Genomic DNA, 16,475 nt, shown 5'->3' with positions numbered 1-16,475 from the left:
ATCAATGCCGATCTCTCGATTGCATATTTTTACTGAATATTGGCCAATAATGATCAGCAGTAAAACTTTATTTCACACTAAGATGGTTAAACTGTGTAATTAATTAAAAATTCAGCAGCAGGGGTTACATTTATGCAGTGGGACAATTTTGCACATTTTGTGCACAAAACTAAAAACTGCATAGCTCTTTTATTTTAATTCAGATATATTGTAAATGCTTTTAAAATATTTTCATTGTAATTTTCTTCTATACATCTTTCATTTTATTGTACATATTTTTTATATTAGTATTTTTCATATTTTTATTGTAATTTTTTTCTATTCTATATTCATTTTTCTTGATTTTTGTATTTACTTTTATTTTTAATTCAATTTTCTCTTACTATGTTTATCTTACTATATTTATGTTTTGCACCAATGCACCAAAGCAAACATAAAACCTACTTGGCAATAAACCGGATTCTGATTCATACTGAATCTGAGTCATACTGATGTTATTTATGAGGGGAGGCCTGCCTGGCTGCCCTCATTTCTGTCCTGTTTGTCACCTGTGAACAACACAACATACTGATGAGCTGTTCCAAGACTGAATGTTTAGTTATTTGTAACAACACGCGTTTGACAGTGCTTATCTGTGAAACAAGCATCTGTAATGATGGACCCACAGATTGTTCGATCGGTGTTGAAGAGATTTAATGATTTTGCATCTTGAATCTAATCTCATTCAAACCAAAATAGATTGAAATTAAATATAAATTCACCAAGATTCATAGAATCTTCCTCTCCGACATATCTGCAGTAAGACAATATCATTGCCCTCTTTGTTCTTGGGGACAGCTACAGCAGCCAGTTACATCTCTAATCCAGACATATTTAGCTGGATAATCACCTCTCATTGTATAATCCTCAGGTTAGGTACGGCTGCGTGTGATAGAGATACACCTCATTCACATCTCTCAACCAAGACAGACTCAGACAACAGAAGGTAAGCTTGTACAAAACTGTATTTTTCTGTGCTAATGATTTGTAGTGAAGTATCAGCTTGTTTTACTCTGCACTGTTTAATAATTCAAAACAACTGGAGCTACGGTTGACTTCTAGTGAGCGAGTTTCATACAGAGGCAGCCACTAAATCTCCTATGAGACTGACAGGCGTCTGTTCTCTGCTTTATAATATTTCATTATCTGGATCTGGAGTATATTTTGCTGCACAAAAGGCGACAGATGGCCAACCCACTGTTTGCATTTGTTTTGGTTCAATATTTGTGCCCCTGTTTCTTACAATGTAATCGCATCAACAGACGTCTCTAAACCAACTCCACCGTGTGATTATCAGGCCGGCCTCCAAAAAACACAAGCAGGAAGAGGTGGTAATTACACGAGAATTATACAAAGCAGTACCAAGATATAATAAGGAAATTGTCCCAAATGAAGAGACAGGAAAGGATGTGTAAAATATCGAATTCTCGCCCTCTGTTCCCTCCTATCTGCGCCAATACTGAAGGCGACAGTCTCATTTCAGAGCCATGACATGAAATCAGTGCGGGTTGGGGGGGAGGTGGAGGAAGTGGTAGAGAGGTGTTAAGATAGGTGAAGATAAGATGGAGTGCCAGACCCGATTGCATTACTATCGGTTGTTTATGGATCAGACACAGGCTGGTCTGGTCCTCTGGGATTGATTGTCTTCTGACTGGACAGCAGGCGAATAGAAAGATAATACGAAAACAAAGAGGAAAATATAGGGGGAGTATAAAGAGGGGTGAAGCCTCCCTGACCTTAACTAGCAGCCAATCTGAGTGGAGCTGTCCATTTTTTTCTATCTGTGACTTTGTATTTTGTATTTTTTTTTTCACGTCTACCAGGGAGGTTCATTTTTGTGTCGTCCTGTCTCGAAAACAATTTTGTGTAAATTTATGTTGTGTTCCAAAGAACAAGTGATTCCATTTTGACAATATTCTGTCAACAGATATATGGGAAAAACATAAATAAACCAATTTTACACATCAAAGTCTATTTACAGGTGTTGGGGAGTAGCGCTGTTGTATAAAGTGTTTTGTGATTCCAGAGGGGCAACCCTGTCTCCCACTAAATGACGTTCCCATATAACTAAACTGTATAGCCAGAATACATTTTGAGGGAAATGTACTTTCTCCCTGGTTATAATCGCAGTTTTAAACAAATTATTTCACATCAGATTTTCTGAGAAATTTGAGTTCGTATGTAGTTATTATCAATTTAGACGACATAATTGCATATCACGATATCTCGATATATAATTTAATCTGAACGATTCCATTGATAGACGATAAATTATCATATTATTATCGCCCAGCCCTAATACACTTTCCTATTAACTCCTGATCTCTCAGACGTTGACGAGACAAATCGATCAAGTCAGACCCATTTAAGCCTGCACAGATTGTCCACCATCTGCATTTTTTTGAGAAACACCTTTTTGACCTCTCCTTCTACAAACGTCCTCCAGGCTACACCAGATTTGGCACGTCTTTGGATCTGACCAAAAACCATTGTTTCATATTATTGTTATTAATTTGTTTTTGATATACCACATATTTTTTCCAATAACTGGTTGCCAAATCTTAGACACTGTCCTCACGAGAAAAACAACAGCATTTGTAGTTTCTTTAAAATGTCTAAAGGCCCTGACGCGCCAAGCTTACGGTCGGCCGTTGGCCAATTTCGGTCCGTTGGTGAGCGTCTGTCAGCCTAGTCTTTGCGGTGTGTTCGAGTGCAACTTTTTGGCCAAGACACAGGTGATGTGAGGAGACGTAATGGTTAGCCTTTGTCGACTAGTTCTCTGATGTCTGTTTAGTGTGTCTGAGCCTTTACATGTAACAAGACCTATATGTTTCTGTTTTCCTGACGTGGACCTCTAGTGGCTGTGAATTATGGCTCTTTCTCCGTTTTTGTGCCATAACCTAACCACACCTTAAATATAAAGAAAACGTCCATGTGTCTTTTGAAAGCAAAAAAAGCATTTTGTCTGTTAGTTTGAAGGACTTAAAATTCTCTCTGAGCGATGCAGCAAAATCAGATAATATTCATACTCAATGTGACGCTACAGGAACGTGATCAATATGATCGTCCATAACAGATAATGAGTGTGACTCACTTGACATTTTGCACAATTCATCCTTGCACAAAGCCCTAATATTCCCAAACAAGATTTAGGTATCCTCCAAAAATCATTACCACTATCATCCAATCAGCCTGATGTGTATCGCTGTGTGCATTTTCTGTCACGTCCAGAATAATATTTTCTCTTATCAAAATAACAGATTAAAAATACCGTGCCGTCTCGGTGGAGTAATGACCTCTCTGAGTGCTTTCTATTTCTGCCTGTTTTGTGCCTCTGTGTGTGTATTGTATGTGGCTCTTGTTTGCATGACATACAATGCATCTCGGCGCCCTTCACTCTAGTGGCTCTTGTGAAATATATTTAGAATATCCATTTAGTGTTTAACCCCTTAACGCTCCAGCCGGGCCCATTCAACTCCACCAAGAACGTCGCAGCTCTCGAGGGCAGCCCGGCTCTCCATCATCAGCTGCGTTAGTTGTGTTTGTTTTAGCCCGGTCCACCTGGCCCTCCATTTCATTACTTCAATTAGCGTGATTAGGATCTAAAATTGCTTGTGTCGGCTCGGTGATTGACAGCAATTGGCCACTTAGGGAGGAGAGCTGCAGACACACATGCGGTGCTGCTCAATGGCTTGTGTAGTGAAACGCGCATGTGTACAGTCTGTGTGTGTGAGGGAGTGTTTGTTTACCCTGATGGGAGTTGTGCTCACTGAAGATGAGAGAAAATTCTTCAGGCAAATATAGTGAGACCACCGCTATAGAAAGTCCAGATATCTCGCTTTACCCACATGTGCAGTGTGAATAGACAGAGACAGATGTGTGTGTGTGTGAGAGAGAGGGTTTGTTTGTGTACTTGCAAATACGTGGGCAAGATTTCATAAACATTATGAACTTATCTTGAATGCAAAGCTGTATCATCTGCTGCATGTATATATTTACATAAATAAACCATTGCTATACTATGAATATAAAGTTACATAGTACATAAAATACTATAAATACTGTCCACTTCTCAAAGAAATCCACGACCGTAATCATGTGTGACATGAAAATTCCTCCTTTCTCCACCCGTACAGTTTAACATGCTCTAAGCGTGTTGCAATCAGCGCGTATCACATGCACACTGATTGCGTGAAAGCGTTACAGACAGGCAATCACTACTCAGTCATGGCACGTTTTGTCCGACCCAGTGGGAGTTGGCAATGCGGCTCGTTTTGACGGAGCCGCATTAAGCGGTGGAGCGTAATTTAGAGGACTGGCTGTTCTTCGTGTCTCTTTTCATTACGGCCCTCGTGGTAAGTAGCAGCCTCTGGAGCAGATCTTGGGTATCTGTCTTGGCGGCATGCAAGATGGCGGAGTGAGGCGTTATGTTTATAGCACATCGATGCCGAGTACGGCCGTTCATCATCAGGAGTTGATAGCCAGAACCCCAGAGATCCAAGACAGAACATTAATCTGCCTCTCAAACAGACGGCCATAAGTCTCTCCTCCTCTTCCTCTCCGCCTCCTACGCATGATTGTTATTCATTCCCTTTTCTTCATCTTCTTCCATCTCATACGCCCGTCTTTCCATTTTTCCATTCCATTATCCCTCTGCGCACCTTTGAGCCAATCGTCTTGAGCTTCCCCCACTCTTACACTTTGTGTATGGTTTTAATTTTATTGCTTGGGTGTGTGTCCTCTTGTCCAAATTAATCTCTGAATTTAAGTGATTCATCCCTCATTCCTCCATCGTAGTTTAACCCTCTCCCACAATAGACCAGTTTTAGTCTGTTTTAGGGGGAGTTAGCAGGTCAGCAGTAAATGTCACATAGAAGTGATGTATATCATCTGAAAGCTGGGAACCGGAAGATTAATTTGAGATGCTGCTCAGTTGTTCTAGTCATGAATAAAAAATAAACATGAATTAATTAAATGTATTCAATATTTAAAATTAATTGTAAAAGTGTATAAGGATTTAGAACATTATAATGGCAATATATATATGATGTCCATTCCCATGCTCTATTATGTCTCATAAGTTGTTGCGGCAAATTTTTGGGTTGATATGATTTGTTACACAGATTTGGTGCTACAGTAAATTTAACCATTTTTTTCCACTCGAGAATTGATAAATATTAGCAATAATTCATCAGGTTGCCAGAAACACAACTGCAAATGAATGTTAACGATGTTGTCTGATGGATGTGTAAATAGGAAAACGTATGCTAACATATTTGCTACTGTATAATAACTTTATGAGGTTATTAATGCAGCTTTAATAATGTTGAACATCAAGGGGGTGTTTTTTCCATCAAAAATGCATATATAGCCTTTTGGAATCTTATCATTGATTCATTGGGAGATTTCTAGTTGTTTCACCACACTCACATCCCTTTCCACACTAATCTTTTTTTCCCATCCAGGATGTCTTTGAAAAGTGCAAAGGGAGGACCAGAAAGTCGACCGTCCTTTGCTGCCAGGTCAGTGAGATCTAGCTGAACGTGTTGGAGGAAATTAATAGGGAATGAATACATTTATAAAGTCAAAGTAACAATCTAATTAAAAGCTACGTCAAGAGGTGAGGTTGTGAGCTTTAATCCTGTACTTGAACAATACATCAGTCTAAATCACAATTTGGGGCTCCAACATAAACAGGAGACTTATCCCCACATTCAGTTCTCGTACTGATGGTCTAGCCTGCTTTGGAAAGGAGTTTCTGGGTAATACAGTCCGTGAAACTTCCAGAAATTCAAACAATTGTCTCCCATTGCTGCTGCTGTCTATCAGCAGCCTGAATCCATCTTAACTTCCTCTCCAGGAGGGTCCATCCATAAGACAAGCCACAGAGTTCACGATTGATTTTTACTGCTGGTGATAAGAAATCCTTTTAAAAGTATTCATATTAATTAAGAGACACTTTTAATTGATTACGGCTTCTTTCTCTCCTATAGCGCGTCTCCACGAGGGGGGAGGCCTGCAGCCGCTGGCAGATCGCCCGTTTCGACGAGATTCAGAAAAAAGGCTCTTCAGCTCAGCCTCTCCAAGAAATTCTGGTTATTATCATTCTCTGTTTCTAATCAACATTGATTAGCACTAGAAGGAGTGGGTGGTGTAGATTTTATGGTTACGTCAGCTGCAAAACAAGCCTTCAGAATGTCAAACTTGTCCTACTGAGAAACACTTCCTCCCTTCCTTTTTGAGTGACTGATGTAGCTGCTAATGTCAGGTAATTGGACTGCTTACGTTTTTCAATTGTTTCGCTCAAGCTGAGCAATTACTTCAAGGGAGGCTATATGGAATAAAATCACACAAAAAGGCACTTAAATGTATTTGTTAAAGTAAATCAGGAGGGGAAATTATATGCCTGGCTTTGATGATGATAGCTCTCAACACTTCGGCTCACAAATGCACACTTCACAGCTCAAAGTCACCGTCGGCCAAGGAGAAGGGCTCTGTGGAGGAGGACGCAGGTCGGAACAGTAAGAGGAGCCTCAGCAACAGCTCAGCGGTGGCCGCTGCCTACATTTCCTTCCTCAACAAACTCTTTGGACAGGTCAGTTCAACATTTCCACTCATAGTCCCATACCTCCTGTTGTCATAGCCTTGACGCACTTGTTGGTTGCTAGTCAGGTTACTCCAAAAAAGGACAGAGTTGCAGTTCCAAGCTTCCGGTTTTTATCAAAAGCACCACAGGAGCAGGTACATGTGTCAGGAAACAGGATCTAAGAAATAGCATGTGTGCCAGCTGATTACTACTGCTTGATTGCTGTAATCCAATGTACTCGGGGGGAAAAGTACAATGGAACAGTCAAGTCGGAAACTCTGGCAAGATTTATCCAGCCCGATTTCACCGACATAAACACAACTGACATCACAGCAACATGGCCATTTCCATTTCCATTTCCATTTCCATGATTTGTGCTTTATAAAACTGATTTAGATTTAGGTCCTCTGTAGATGCTTTTGAGGCTCAGAAACTTGCCATACAAAGACCAGTTGCTGCGGGCGTCCATGTTCCCCCAAACAGATGCACTGGGACGCATTTAGATTGGACGTCAGGAATACCGAGTCTGGATTATCGACTTCCGACGTGCAATGGATTGCAGCATGAGATTAATACATGTCAACATCATGTAAACTGTTTCCTGACACATCTGCCTGTTCCTGAGAGACTGTCCTCTACTACAATAAAATATACTAAAATATAGAATATTACCATGAAATTGTGAAATATTCCAATATTTTTTATTTCATTGCCGCAGTTTTTTTCATTTCACAATGCCAGTTTTCCCATTTAGCCTACTATTTGATTTCATAGTACTACTTTTCATAACAACATCTCTGTCAATCAAAACAAACAGGGCAGAGCCAGTTATGTGATTGACTGTCCAACAGAAACTGCCCAAACTAGAATTACCACCTTGTGGTTGTGTCCCCGCACCAACCAGTGAAGTTGTAGTTTACATCCATGTCTGTCCAAAATGTCATCACTTCATCATTTTATTCTGTTAGACATTTGTGTGAAATTGTCATAATTAGAATATGAATTCTTGAGTTATAGCCAAAAACGTGTTTTGCGAGGTCACAGTGTCCTTTGACAACCAAAATCTAATCAGTTCATCCTTGAGTTGAAGTGGACTTTTGTGCCAAATTTGAAGTAATTTCCTCAAAGCGTTCCTGAAATATTGTATTCACAAGAAAGGGACGGACGTGAGATCAAAGTGACCTTTGACAACCAAAATCTAATCAGTTCATCCTTGAGTCCAAGTGGAATTTTGTGCCAAATTTGAAGTAATTTCCTCCAGGCGTTCCTGAGATATTGCATTCCCAAGAATGGACTGGACGGACAGACAACCCAAAAACATAATGCCTACAGCCACGACTGTCGCTGGCATGGAGGCATATAAACGTGTTTTTTGAGGTCAGTGACCTTGACCTTCGACCACCAAAATCTAATCTAAAAGTTCTAAACCGGACGGATGGGCGGAAGGATTGACGGATGGACAGGCGGACGGATGGACGGACAACCCGAAAACATAATGCCATCCGGCCATGCCTGTTGTCAGCGCGGAGGCATAATAAAAACTGCTGAAATTAAATAAAAAATAACCTACAATATACTATGTTATTGTGAAAAGAACATTTGATCCTCCATGAGGGTGTTAGAGAGATAGTTGGAAGAGACAGGCAAAGAAAGGTTGATAGAGTGGATGTTTATAGACTGAGCTCAGCTGAGAGAAATAACACATTAGCTTTAAAGTTACACAGAATGGAGTTGGAAAATGGATCCATTTGTTCAGCTGATTCTAAGCGGTAACTATCGATTGAAAATACAAACGCTGGTTGTAGCTGTTTGCAGTGTGAACCATCTATTACTATCAACTATCTCAAAATGAAAGCCCTGTTTACAAACCAGTTATTGTTGATATAGAATAGGTCAAATGATTGTGGAAAGTCAATATCATGACCTACCTCTATTTAATCAAACATGAAACCACCTGATCAGTTCCGAGGGGTGTTGACTTCATCCTCGGAAAATAAAAACATCCTTTCCAAGAAGTCACTCCAGTAATTCCACGTCACGGATGATTTACTGTCTGGACACTGGGCTGGTGTCCTGGCTGGTTCATGTGAAGCATTGGCTCTGTTCATGCCTGATACTCTGATCCCAGATTGCTGCAGGGCATCACTGAATATTTGGGAAAATTACAACTGGAAATGATCCAGTGAAATGATCCAGTGAAATGATCCAGCTCGATGGCATCTTCCCCATTTCTGTTCAAAACATTAGTGGATTTATATAGAGAGCGCCGCCGCCATTTATACATGTTTAACTGTAATATAGAATATAAAGATTTGTTTTTGGATACTGTATGTTCAGCCCTGGAATCAAGAGGTCACACAAACTAGTGACTAGTATTTATAAGTGTATGAGGTAGTGGGAGACAGAGGAAGACTTTGGCTGCATGGTTGTATCTTGTGGATCAGATCCAGGATGTTAATGAGACTGAATTAAATACTCTGTTCTGTCAAGGACAGAACCCAGAACGGCAATGAAAAACCCATTAAAATAATTGGTGGGAAATGGACATTAATCACAAGGACTTATTCCATCTTTCTCTTCTATACTTACAAACGTATGGTACATTAATAAACTAAAGCTGACACCCTCTGGTCGGTTGATTGATTGGTTAGTTCATATGCTCTTGTCTGACCAAAGTCTCTGGTCGTCTCTGTCCTTGTCCCAGTCCTCAGTCCTGACAATTGTGCTACTATAATGCATAAAGTTGGCAGTTTGCAGATCGGGTTTGTGTGGTTGAATAATGCATATTTTTGATGAGTTGGGTGGTGCGGATTGGCTCTCATAACGGGGTCGGCTGAGTGCGGGTATTAAAAATCCCTGACCCGCGCATCACTACTTGATAGGCTTTGAGTGTGAACATATCAGAATTGGCATATTTCAATATGTTTGGTCTGATAAATAGCCTAATTGTTTTGTTTGAAATACAACTAAAGGCGCATCCCCCATGCAACAGCTTCGACGGCTAGTTCTATTTTTCGGAAAAGACATGAATATGGGCAGGGCTGTTGTTATCATTTAAATTGACGGCTGGTCAATATTGAGATCACGATTACTCATTGACTTTGGAAACATCTTGCATGTAGAAAGAACATTTTGTAGCCTACATTTTGAAGTTAAAAGCATCAATCTGTTGCACTTTGAGAGCAAAATTAAGAGGATCTATCAAGAAGGGTCGGATGGGTTTGCCGACATCGCCTCAATGAGATCAGTCAGCCCTGATTGACGGTCACGCCGGGAGCCCCGTCCCTCCAGTCCCTCCCCACAGGGAGAGAGGTCACAGCGAGCACTAAGCGGCGAGGTCTGGGCGAAGGGTGCTGTGAAGCAACACCTTCACCCCGGGCCTTTAAGAGCCCATTGCGGCACACCACTACGGTTGAAATACGTCCCTGACCCGCCAAACGTGGCGAAAGAGCACCACTGTAAAGGAAAGGGGTGGATTTATAACCCAAGACAAAACGAGACCGTTATTGGGAAATAGAACGCTGCACAATAGATAATCATTTTAAGTCGATTATCTTGTTTCTTTATCGTTGGTAAGCCAAAATCATAATTCAAATTTGATTACTTGCACAGCTCTAATTTAAATATAAAATAAGTGGGTTCAAATTATTTTTATATGATGCAAATAGCTTTTATGTTTATTTATAATTCATTTAGGTTACCAGGTAGAGGGCCCTCTGTGGCCAATTTAGTTAATCTAGAGAGAACGTGCAGATTGTTTTTCCCCCATCAACTGAGTGAAGAGGAGTTAAAATTTCAGTCTGACTTTCTTTGGTTGCCTACAGCCCTATAATAAACATAAATGAACATTAAATCTTAGTTAAATAAACAAGTCCTAAAATATAAGGAGGAGGTTTGGTTGGTGGAGGGAGTTGCAGAAGCAAACAATGTTGACAACTTGGCATGAAGGTATCGGCAGAGTAACGGTGAGACATGGTCAGGTTATAACTATCACGCTGTACTCCTACATCAATATGATTCATTGGACGTTATTAATCAGCAAGTGGTTGGGATGCATGAAGGAAGGACTTCAGTGCTCTGCTTTCTCTAACGCTATGCTCCATTACAACCCTGTCTCCTAGAAATTATGTTTATATAGATCTAAATTGATTTCCCAATTACGTTGTGGGGACAAAACATAATTGACGGCATAAATCCGGCCAGCAATACATTTCCTTCAAAACATATTTGCTCTTGTAAATTAGCTGTATATGGATGTAATTTCTAAGAGATGGGTTTGTCCATTATAGCCCATAAGCCCAGGAAAATACATTACGCAAAGCAAAGTAAATGTTCCCGTCGCAACAATGTAGATTTGTAGTGTAGTTTGTAGATTTGACGAGGACTGTTAGTATAATATACAGTGTGTGTTTATACATAATATATGTGCAGATCATTTTGCTTTTCATCAAACATCATAATGTGCAACCCGGTCTCACGGGAAGGCGTATAAATAGCACAACATTACAAGGACATTCTGCACACAGTTTAGGCTTTTCGCGTGTCATTTGTACGCCACGCAACAAAACTATGTTAACGACCAAAGTTAGATTGAGGCAACAAAACCACTTAGTTAGGTTTAGAGAAAACGTCATGGTTGGGATTAAAATAAGTACGTAATACATACGGAAACAACAGAACATAAGTACGGAAACACGTCACAAACGTCACTAACGTCACTAACGTGGTTTACAAACACCGGTCTCGATCACCGGTCTCCTGGTTGAAAGTCGTGTGTTTGTTGGACCCATCCACCTCCCCTCTTGCCCGCCATAAGCGGTCTTTCTCACTTCTTTCTCTATATCACCAGCTCTGAGCGTAGCATATTTACGTGGAGCGTTTACATTTCAGTCAGCACAGACTACATGGCGTAAAAAATTCCACGCCAAACGCAAGAAAAGCGTTCTTATTGCGGTAATTGCGTTGTGTGTTATCGGGGCATTCATACACCTTTTCATGCTAACGGGCTGTAATGTGTGTGAATTTGAGGTCAGAAGGCCTCAGCTGTCCCAACATACATTTTAAGTACTTATTCCATTAAAAAACATATATATTGAAAATATGTTCCTGGCATTTTCCTTTATTTGTGCCCAACTCCATAAAAATATAATTAATTTTGCTGTATAATAGTGATAATGGAGGCTCATTAGTCAGATCAAGAGTCTTTTGTTCAGTCTCTTGTATTCCCCTTTTTTTTTTTTTGGTCGCTAATGAGTTGTTTTTTTTAGTTCTTATACAGTGTACTTCCTAGAACTATTAGGGATATTATTATTATTATTTAGACATATTAGTAGTAGTATGATGAGGATTAAAAGATCCTTTTAATTGTGGACCCGTTTGGGACCCTGTTGAGACCTCATTACAAGGCAGAGCCAAAGGCTTTTCCATAAATGCCATTATCACAGGAGAGGGATTTACTGTAAAAGATAACATAACATAATAGAAATCTACACCAAGGGGGAGTTGTGTGCCGATGAACGTTTTAATCACGTTTCATAACTAGATTTCTTAATAACGAACGGGATCGTTTCATTGTTTTAAAGCAATTTATGGGAAATGAAAAACCGTTTCACAGTGACCTTGGGCTACCGTGGACTCCGCTACCACATCCCTCTACTGAGTTACTACCTCACCTGCCACGACATATCTGCCTTGTTTTACTATGACTGTCTCTGGTTTGAATTTAGTAGTAGCCAGGTAGCGAGGTCTGCATCGTATCCACAGTTCACAGGGTTTTGGTCGCTGGCCTGACACTGAGGCAGGGAGACCATCTATCCCTTAGCAGGCCTAATCCCTGCCTCAACACAAGTATTAATAACCCCCTTAGCAAGGTTCACTGTCAGCCCTCATTAGATCCAACTGCAGAAGTGGCCTGGAGAGACAAATAGCTAAAGAAAAACAATTGATGCATTTACACGTCAGAGCCACAGTGGAGGACAGATGGATGTGACGCATAATCAGCCCATCAATGAGCACCATATATAACAGCATTTTAAGTGTAATTTCCACCTGAGGACCGTATGTGTTTGTCACATACCTCTTATATGTGTCCATGCGTCACACTTACAAAGCAGCAGGCTGCTCAATGGACCATGCGAGGGCAGACAGAATGAAATTAACTGTTAATGGGCTCGTTCTGACGGATGAATCGAGAGTCTGCATAGCATGCTGTCTAATCCTTTCTGGATGAAAAAAAAAAAATCCAATTAATGTGTTGACCTTGCTATCTTAATATGCCCTTGTAGGCTGGAGGATCCTGTGCAGGGTAAACAGCGCTGTTGGACTCTGCAAGGCAATAGAGTGTTTTTCTTATGCCGCAGCACCAAAAATCGTATTAAGCAGTTTATATAAACTGTTTTCTAGTATTTGAGGCAGAGTACACGTGTCGTGAGGTAACTCCTGATGCAACTGCATCTTGGCACTGCCTTTGTGTTTCGACTCTGTTGGCAATATTGAACAGTGAATAATCATTTGAACGGCTGCCATGCGGAGCAGCTTCCAAATAAACTATATGGGGGGGCCTCTCCTTTTCCTCAAGCTATTGTGCACTTGCGCAGGATGACCTTGTATGATTTATGTATTAGCCACCCTGAGTACCAACATGTATTAGGAGGAAAATATTGCACTTCTCTTTGCATTTCAGTTACACTTGCAGCTCTAATTTGCCTTTTTATCTCTCACTTTTTCTGAAAAGAACTGAAGGTTGAAAAATCCTTTTCTTTAATAAAAAGTTGCCTACAGTAATAGAAATAGTCACTTGATTAAAAGCAAAAACGTGCAAAAGCAAGGTGAGCATTAGCATTAAATAGACTTGAGGATCAAAGGTAAAATATTAAAAGCTGATGCTTTCAAACTATTTTAACATTCAAGGTTGTCCATCTCCTCCACAATGTCACATATTTTTCACGTTTTTCATGTAAAACCTTTCATGTAGTTGCTATTGAAATCAGATAAATGCGATGAGGTAAAAAGGGCAACATTTCCTTCTGAAATACAGTGGAATAAAAGTAAAAATGGACATAATAGAAATGCCAGTACTGTGTATATAATATATATAATGTGTTACTTTCACCTCTGCTAGCGTGTCTTTTTTCTCAGTTCTATTCAGCCTCAATATTTTTTCCTTACTGCATGAAAGTGAGATAAAAAAAAGCCCACAGCAAATTTTGTGCTCGCAATAATCAGAGCTTTCGTGAGCTTGTGTGTCAGTCTTGTTTCTTTGAACTTATAGATATCCTCAGGCTTGTGCAGTCTTTGTGCTAAGCGATATCCCCATATGTCAAGCTCGGTTGCTCTATACGAAGATGACTTGAGTTTGCATGTGTCTTGCTTCCCCTGTGGATGGGGTGATACTTCAGTAGAGGAGCGGCAGATTGTCAGCCAGCCCTTGAGTCGAGACGCTGCTGGCACAAGCATGATTTTTAAAAAGGCATGATTGGATGATTATTTCATTCCATGATATTTCAATATCAAAGCTTTACATATGCAAATTCAAGTCAGTACATGTTTACAAGTGCTAATTATTGAGCATTGTTTCAAGGAATGCTGCATGTGATGTGTTTTTGCTAAAATCCGGTTTATTGCCAAGTAGATTTTCACATACAAGGAATTTGCTTTGGTGTGTTGGTGCATAACATAAATAAATAAATCAAGAAACATAAATATAAAATAGAAGAAAAGTACAATAAAATATTAAAAGAATACCATAAAAATATGTACAATGTATCAGAGTTAAGATCAAAGAGCTGTGCCGTTCTTAGAAGTGGTAGTTTTGTGCAAAAATGTGCAAAATTGTCCAGGGAATGTCCAAAGCTACAGTACGAAGTATAAAAAGAATATGCAGAGATACATGCAGAGATATTATTCCCAAATAGGGCTGCACCAGTTAACTCAATTTGAATAAAGTGATTCATCGGTTTAAATGAGTTAGTCTTTTTTTTATTAAATCATCTTTCCTTAATGAATATAAGTTGCTAATGGGAGCGCAAACAGTTTTCTGACTGCAGTGAAAATGTTATTTTTTAAAGGCTAAATGGCAACAAATAAGAATGGATGCAGAAAATTCCGTTAGATAAAAACATGTTGTGAATTTCGGAAACTTTTTTCCATAAATTTTAACTTTTAGACTTAACAATGCTCTGGAGTTATTGGAAATGTTTGGATCACTCAATCCTAGGTAGCCACCACAGGAATGTAATTCTACAAATAGTATAATACTATTCGCTACCGAACCTGTTTGTAACCGCTACCGACAACATTATCGCACATTCTGGGAATTCGTTATGATCGCGCGGCCACTATGCTACAAGTGGTAGCGTAGCAATCTACAGCGCATGTGTGGAATGCGTCCTCCAAGTGGACAGTATAGACAAACTTACTACGCGTCCCTGGTGTCCGCAACTGTTTTTGTAAGGGATGCTAATTTAGAAAAAAAATTCATATCGATAGCCAACCCTTGTTAACCGATTATTAACCGACAAAATTAGTGCGTTGCATGCAGCGCTGTTGTTTTTAGTGCCTAACAAGCCGCCCAGCTGCAACGATAAGCAGATGCACAAACAAAAGAATCCATAATTTATCACCGCTGCAGTGTATGCACCAAACAGACAACTGGTTAATTATGAACATTCCTGCACACGTCCTTTTGGGAGTATAGCCGAGGCTTAAGCCCCCCATTCGGGGAAACACGTGGTTCGCAGTTGCTGAGTATATATCGGAGAAACACTGATTAGTGTAGCCTAATCTTTAAGAAATACTATGTTTAAACAGAATTAATAGATATGCAAAAAAAAAAAAAACTGCACAGCATTTGATTGTTGGCTCTGTACGGATATCCGCGTACCGGCAATTTGTTGTAACCACGTGGCCACTACGCTACAAGTGGTAGCATCTCGACCTCTTGCACATGTGTGGTAGTAACAGAACAGACAATATAAACAGAAGTACTACGCATCCGTGGGGTCCGCAGCTTTATAACCGAGGCTTTTGGCTTGTAGTTGGTGGTCTGTCTGAGGCGCCTCCAGACAGAAGCAGAGTCATTAGCTGAGAGCTGTTGTTGGAGTTTCTCAGAGTACAGTCGATTAGCATTTATCACCGCCTGTGCTTTCCTGTCCCTGTCCCCACTACACCTCTTCCTTTAGCTGTGAACCAGGGTTTGTCTTTGTTGTAACCCACCCTGCCAGAAACTGATGTATGAGCACATTCATGGCCAACAAACCTTTTAAAACTAAATTTTCAAGTGTATTTCTTGCCTGAGGATACATATTTATATAGTATGTAACTTTGGTCATCATTATTATGCGTATATCTGAATTGTCTGTCCGCAACCACTGGAATATATTGCTATTTAAAGCCCTAAACACCCCTACATTTCACTGCGATCCATTACTCTTAATGACTGTGTGAAGATTTTGCTCCCAGCTTTGCCTCAACTTCCCTGCAAACACATGAAAAGAGGGGTGAAAGGAGGAGAAAGCGAGGGAGAGATCACCCTGAGCAAATGTCAAAACAAGGCAGAGAATACTCAATGCTTCACACACAAGGCTTTATGCAAATGATATGTTTGTGTAGGCAAGTGTGTGTATCTGTGTCACAGTTTACATGTATCCGTTTCTTTGGGACAGCGCAAGCTTCGTGCAACTCACTGTCACGTGGTTGTGCGTGGGTGTGTATTTGTATGCATACCGACTTGAGTTTATGCTGCATGTCCCTCAGGATGCTGCAGATGTGTGTGTGTGCGTGCACGTAGGAGTGTGCGGCAGCATTGTGTCATTTTGCAAATTAGAACGACATGTCGCAGGGTGAAATCCCA

General features: G+C 40.2%; 2 protein-coding genes across 3 annotated transcripts in view; one reads left to right on the top strand and one right to left on the bottom strand.

Moving 5' to 3' along the window:
* Window positions 1-16,475, bottom strand: part of doc2g (double C2-like domains, gamma) — an 81,944-nt gene that overhangs the window by 61,454 nt on the left and 4,015 nt on the right. The window lies entirely within an intron of this gene.
* Window positions 887-16,475, top strand: part of cabp4 (calcium binding protein 4) — a 30,852-nt gene continuing 15,263 nt past the window's right edge. The window contains exons 1-4 of the mRNA XM_074630036.1: window positions 887-985; window positions 5,505-5,561; window positions 6,033-6,134; window positions 6,502-6,634. Coding sequence (XP_074486137.1) covers window positions 5,506-5,561; window positions 6,033-6,134; window positions 6,502-6,634 — 291 coding nt within the window. The 5' untranslated portion in view covers window positions 887-985; window position 5,505. The remainder of the gene's footprint in view (window positions 986-5,504; window positions 5,562-6,032; window positions 6,135-6,501; window positions 6,635-16,475) is intronic.

The sequence above is a fragment of the Sebastes fasciatus genome, chromosome 3 (assembly GCF_043250625.1).
Source record: "Sebastes fasciatus isolate fSebFas1 chromosome 3, fSebFas1.pri, whole genome shotgun sequence".
Classification (NCBI taxonomy): Eukaryota; Metazoa; Chordata; class Actinopteri; order Perciformes; family Sebastidae; genus Sebastes; species Sebastes fasciatus.
Note: the sequence above shows the minus strand (reverse complement) of the source record. Positions and strands in the feature narration are given on the sequence as shown.